This window comes from Triticum aestivum, chromosome 6B (genome assembly GCF_018294505.1).
Source record: "Triticum aestivum cultivar Chinese Spring chromosome 6B, IWGSC CS RefSeq v2.1, whole genome shotgun sequence".
Lineage (NCBI taxonomy): Eukaryota > Viridiplantae > Streptophyta > Magnoliopsida > Poales > Poaceae > Triticum > Triticum aestivum.
In genome coordinates, this window is record NC_057810.1 from 344,836,395 (window position 1) to 344,842,673 (window position 6,279).

At 46.6% G+C, this 6,279-nt stretch overlaps 1 protein-coding gene and 1 pseudogene across 1 annotated transcript in view; both read left to right on the forward strand.

Annotated features, from left to right (window-relative positions):
• The first annotated feature begins 542 nt into the window (after positions 1-542).
• Positions 543-6,279, forward strand: part of LOC123137125 (UDP-N-acetylglucosamine transporter ROCK1) — an 8,222-nt gene continuing 2,485 nt past the window's right edge. Inside the window, exons 1-3 of the mRNA XM_044556725.1 lie at positions 543-959; positions 3,846-3,894; positions 3,967-4,193. Coding sequence (XP_044412660.1) covers positions 835-959; positions 3,846-3,894; positions 3,967-4,193 — 401 coding nt within the window. The 5' untranslated portion in view covers positions 543-834. The remainder of the gene's footprint in view (positions 960-3,845; positions 3,895-3,966; positions 4,194-6,279) is intronic.
• LOC123137126 (translation initiation factor IF-2-like) lies at positions 4,200-6,266 on the forward strand (annotated as a pseudogene).

Here is a 6,279-nt window from a genome sequence, read left to right on the forward strand (position 1 = left end):
TTTCTGTTTGTGTTTCATCCGTAGTCGGATGTTGATCTTATGGATGATGTATTGATGTATTCTTGCGGCATTTGTATGCCTTATATGTATCCCATCTATTATGTAATGTTGATGTAATAATATCCGTCTTGCAAAAGCGTTTCAATATGCGGTTCTATCTTTGATGGGACCTTCGAGTCTCTTTATGATAGTATCGCATATTGGGCGTGACAAGGCCGACCCCTCATCAAGGCTGATCCAGGGTCGAGTCGGACGACGAGGTTCAACCCAATGAAGATGATGGACATTGACCAACACAATCTTACTAACGAGTAGTTGTGTGTGGTTTAAGTTTGCATGTTTGTAGTCGAATTATGTTAAGTCTGCATTTTTAAAACTTTTGGGTATTTGAATTGAATTTGCAATGATCATATTATAGATTGGATGTCCCATTATAGGGCTCCTTTTTAGGGCAGCTGTTGGAGTTGAAAATTTTATGATGCCCTGAAATTACTTTTTGATGCATTAAATAGTTTTTCCAAATGCCTTATTTTAGAGCAGTCGTTTGGAGATGCTCTCGAGCAAGCGAGCTGGTAAGAGGGGAGATTGACAAGTCCAGAAGTCCAGATCCCCAATTTTCCTCTCCCTCCAAATCCGACCTCGCTTCCGAATTCGCTTCTACCCCCTCCCCTGGTTTGCTAGGCTCCACCTCGCCTCGGCACCGCGTTTCCGTATCGACTCTACGCCGCATAGGCAGCGGCCAGCCATCGTCCCCCTCCAGTGCCTGGAGTAACCCGCTGAAGTGGCAATCCAGCCGAACTTGTTTTCGATCGGAGCCGGGCACGGCGAGGGCGAATGGGTTCGGCTTCTAAGCCATCTCCGACGGCGGCCGCGCCTAGCCGGCGTAAGGTAGCGCTCTGCCTGACGCTCCTCACCCTGCAGTACGGCGCCCAGCCCCTAATCTCCAAGCGCTGCGTCGGGTACGCCGCGCACCTTCATATCATCTCGCCCTCAAAGTTACTCTCTCATTTCTGATGCTTGGCTACTCCGGCATCTATCGCTGTATGTCAGTCCCTTCGTGCTGTTCCCGTTCGATTTGGGGAATTTTCTGTGGTGGTGTTTGGGAAAATATTTGCCAAAAACATGTAGGCTATAGAGTTGAGCAACAGGGTGTCGACTAGGTAATGATGAGAACGAATGACACTATCACCTTCATGGGTTCAACAGATTGGTATAACAGCCTAGCCTGGACTGGTTGGGTGGATGCAGATTGTTGTGCGCTTTGCGATAACTGATGGCTTTACGATTGTTTCAGGCTGCATCCGGTTAGCAGAATGCTCATTATGTTTAGGGTGTTATGCTACTTGAGTCTTGAGCGGATATATATGCCATCAGATTTTGTTACTTGGCACCTCATAGTGTCTGGGTAATACAATGCTTTTTAGGGATTTGGTGATAAAATCATAATTAACCCAATAGTCCGATCTTATTCATGAAACGTGATGTATAAGCTGTCTTTTCAGATGTTATCCTCTTCTATGAAATCATAAGCCTAGATGCAGAGTTCGTAAGGGCAAACCCGTGGGCGTCAACTAGTCGTGGCTTCGCCTGCAGCGAGGTGCAGTGGGCTGGCCCAGTTCGGGGCCTTGCTGCGTGCGTCCGCATCTGTTCGTTTGTTTTTTCCCTCTTACTTTCTGCTGTGGTTTTTGTCTTAGTGTTTTTCTTTTCCTTTTCTGTTTTGGTTTTTATTTATTTATTTTCCTTTTTGTTCTTTTTTTTTTCATTTTTTCCCTTCTGTTTTTTCTTGTTATTCCTGGTTTGGTTTTTAATTTTTAATTTTTTGCGTTGTTTTCCTTTTTGATAGTTTTCTACGCTATTAACATTTTTTAATATATGTACTGTGAACTTTTTCCTAATGTACATCAAACTTTTATTTAATGTACGATGAACATCTTTTAATGCAAACCAAACTTTTCTTTTAATGTAGGATGAACTATTTTTTAATGTACGTTGAACATCATCCACAAAGAGCAAACACCAAGGAGATATCTCATGGTGTATGCTCTTTGTGGATGATGTGGTGCTAGTCGATGATAGTCGGACAGGGGTTAATAGAAAGTTAAGAGCTATGGGGACAAACTTTGGAATCAGAAGCTTTTAAGCTTGGTAGAACTAAAGTTGAGTACATGAGGTGCGGTTTCAGTACCACTAGGGATGAGAAGGAGGAGGTTAGCTTTGATGGGTAGGTGCCTAGGTGGTACCTCAGAAGTACGCCTTTTGATATTTGGGGTCAATGCCGCAGAAGGATGGTGATATCGATGAAGATGTGAGTCATCGAATCAAAGCCGGATTGATGAAGTGGTGCCAAGCTTCTGGTGTTCAATGTGACAAGAGAGTGCCACAAAAGCTAAAAGACAACTTCTATAGGACGGCGATTCGACCCGCAATGTTGTATGGCTCTGAGTGTTGGCCGATTAGAAGGCGACATGTTCAATAGTTAGGTGTAGCGGAGATGCGCATGTTGAGATGGATGTGTGGCCACACAAGAAAGGATCGGATCGATGATATACATGATAGAGTTGGGGTAGCACTGATTGAAAAGAAGCTTGTCCAGCATCGTCTGAGACGGTTTTGGCATATTCAACGTAGGCCCCCAGAAGCTCCAGTGCATAGTGGATGGTTAAAGCGTGCTGATAATGTCAAGAAAGGTCAGGGTAGACCAAACTTTGACATGGGAGGAGTCCGTACGGAGAGATCTGAAGGACCGAAATATCTCCAAAGAACTAGGCATGGACAGGGGTGTGTGGAAGTTAGCTATTCACGTGCTAGAACCATGAGTTGGTTTCGAGATCTTGTGGGTTTCAGCTCTAGCCTACCCCAACTTGTTTGGGACTAAATCTTTGTTGTTGTTGTAGTTGAACATTTTTTTATATACAGTGAACTTCTTTTAGTTGGTGAACATTTTTTAATGCAAACTAAACATTTTTTAATAGATGCTGAACATTTTTTTAATACACATGAAACTTTTTTAAAACACACCGAACATTTTGTGAAAAAACCCCGAAAGAAAACCGAAGAGAAAAACATCCAACAGCCAGTTTTTCCAAAAAAGGGAAAACAAAAAACAAAAATACGCTCAAGTGTGCTTGCTAGATGGGGCCGGCCCATTTGCGCTCCCTTCAGGTTTTGCCAGGAGGTCTCGTTCATAAGTGCTTGAATAGAAAAATTTCTTGATCCTGGTGACTACCTGGGAAAAGATTCTATGCCCGAAATACTTAGAATTTCTTTGAATGCCTGAATTAAACAGACAATTCCTCTCGATAATTACCCAGAAGTCAATCAAAACTCGGTATTTAATGTTTAAAATTTGACAAAAAAGAACCTTTGAGAAGAAAACTAGTTCCCACTGGCTGATGATCTGAAACCAGTACTACTTGTGGTCAGTGATTTTTTAAACAAGCAGTTTTTAACACTTTGTCTCAGTCAATCAAATTGCCAGACATGTTTTCTTAACAATTGATAAATCAGATGGACACATAGTTCGTTAATATTTAATAATTTAATATTTATGTAAAACTGCATCAGTTGAGTTCTTGCCAGATCCCTCAGTCACTATGGTGCCAGAAATGGCTTTGTTGGCAATTGATGAATCAATGGACACATACTCTGTTTGTTAATGATGTAATACTCTTGTAAAACAGCACTAGTTAACAGCCAAGTTTTGGGCATTGCCCTTTAACAATTCCTTAGATGCCAGGTTGTGTATTTCATGACCTTGGACCGTGGATTTCCTTCTACTGACGAAATAGTTGAACAAAGTACTATCTGGATGTGCTTAACCCAGCTTGTTGCTTATATTGCTGCAGGCAAGGAGTCATAGTGACTTCATTAGTTCTTGCAATTGAATTATTAAAGGTATGATAATAATTATATAACCTAGATTGTTCTTTACCGCGACATTCTGTCATTCTGTATACATGTGCACAGGTTATATGCGCGGTCATTTTATTGGTGGCAGAGGGTAGTCTGAAGGAGCAATTCAGTAATTGGAGTCTTGTTGGATCACTGACTGCATCAGGACTTCCTGCTGCCATCTATGCACTTCAGAATAGCCTGTTGCAGATATCATACAAGAATTTGGATTCCCTGACCTTTTCAATCCTTAACCAGACCAAGCTATTATTCACAGCATTCTTCACATATCTTATTTTGGGGTATGCTGATTACCCTATTTGAATTACATACTGTTAAGTCTTGACAAGTGACAACATTGAAGATCCTGTGATGCATTAACCATGAAAATGTAGGCATAGCAATACTTTGGACTTTCTGAATGAATAGTATTCGATTTGTAATGTCATCACGCTGCACGAACAACCACTTCTTGCTTATTTTGGTAACTGTTGCTATTAAGTTTGATTTGTCTTGAGCATAGCTCCATGGAAAGGCAGCATCGCAAATTTAACACGCCATACTGTTAAGCCTTCAAGTATTTTTTTATGGTAACAATCTATGAAACTATGACCACTGCTTTAGGTATAGAATTTAAACCGGAACGTAGGTGATGATCCAGATACCTGTGTGAACACCTGGATATATTTTTGAACGGACCATGACGCTATTTCAACAGATGAAATCAAGCCAGCAAAAAAGAAAGACATAATCATGCCTGAAGAAATATTGGCCTTCAGCTGTAAATTATCTCAAGGATTTTGACAAACTGCTTGTAATTGGTGGTGGGGTTATAAAGTGAAAATTCTCAGAAGGTGTTTTATCCTCAACCCTGGGTAATAGAGGGTTAGTGCGGCAATGGATCCAAGTTATTTTATAGGACCACTGGTATTTGGGCAGATTTATTTATGCCCATTTCTGTGTTGCTATTGTGTAGTACTCCTTGAGAAAGGATGAAATAAGCAGACTTGACCTCCCTGCTATTTGTTTTTTTTTTTCGAGAAAACGCAAAAGAGTTTGCGTTTCATTTCATTGAACAGGAAGAGAACAGCAGTACAGGTACAACCTCCCGGGAGGAGGGACACACGCACACACACCATCGTCCTCACCAGACAAGCAGGTGAGGAGGTGCTACCAACTACAGACCGCAACAACGAAAGGTCTAGCCTTGTCCAGCCTCCAACCATGAATGGCAAGGTAGCTAGACACAGAGCCTCAAGGCCGCGTCACAGCCGTTGCCAGGCGCCTCCGAAGAAGACTGCATCTCCAGGGCTGACCGGGCCAACGTACCTTCCACCCATATGTGCCTAGGAGACGGCAGGTGGATGGCAGGACCCAGCCAAAACTAGCGAAGCCATCGTCTTGGACGTGCCGGCGCCGGCGTACATTGCGCCCCGGACGCCCACGCTCCATGCTGCAGCCCTCATCACAGCATCGCATTACCAGCAAACCTCGCCGGAAAGACCGGGGAGGCCACCATCTCCAGCTGACGCATAGGGGACTCCAAGTGCGACCCAAGCAGCGCTTTCAAGAAAGGAACGGCGCTGAGACGCCGTCGCTGCCTTGTCCAGGGAACTGGACCAAGGGTTTCCCCCGGTGCCCGAGGAGAGCGTCCAGTCTGGGCCATGACAGCGCCTCCATGGAGGTAACGGCACCCTCAGGTGTCGCCGTTGTCAGCGCAGGCCATCGCCGCGCAGGGATTTCGCCCGGCCCAAGACCAGAACCCCAAAACCGCCGAAGCAGAGCAAACAGGAGATGGGGAAGCAGATCGCCAGAGAGGACCACCAGCACCGAGAGGGAAACCACGTATTGTCACTGTCGATGTAGGGAAGCACCGGCCAGCGCAGTGCAGCAGCTGCTGGATGGCTGCCAGACAAGGCCAGCCATCGCACGGGACGCGTCGAGCAGGGCTAGTGGCGCCGTCGCGGAGACCAGCCACCTGCACCTTGCCGCCGCCGACCATGGCCGCTGCCGCGCCGGCCCGCAGCCTCCGCCACCCGGATCCGCCGAGGCACAGCCAAGCAGCCGCAGCCGCGCCCCCAAAGGGTCGCGCCGCGCCGCCCGCGTGCTCGCCACGCCAGTCCAGAGGCCCGACCCTCTGGATCTGGGGCCGCCGTCGCGAAACCCTAGGTTCGGAGAAGCGCAGCTCCGTCAGCCTCGTCGAGCCCCACGCTCGAGGGGGGAGGCCGCCTGGGAGCGAAGTCCCGCCGCCGCCGGATCCACCAGGGCTTTGCCCGGCGGGGAGCACCGGCGGCGGCAGGGGGAGGGGGAGGAGGAGGGGAGGGAGCGCTTGAGGGCTGCGTCGCCTCCCGAGTCGCCCGTGGGGAGGGCGACGCGGGGGAGGGGGGG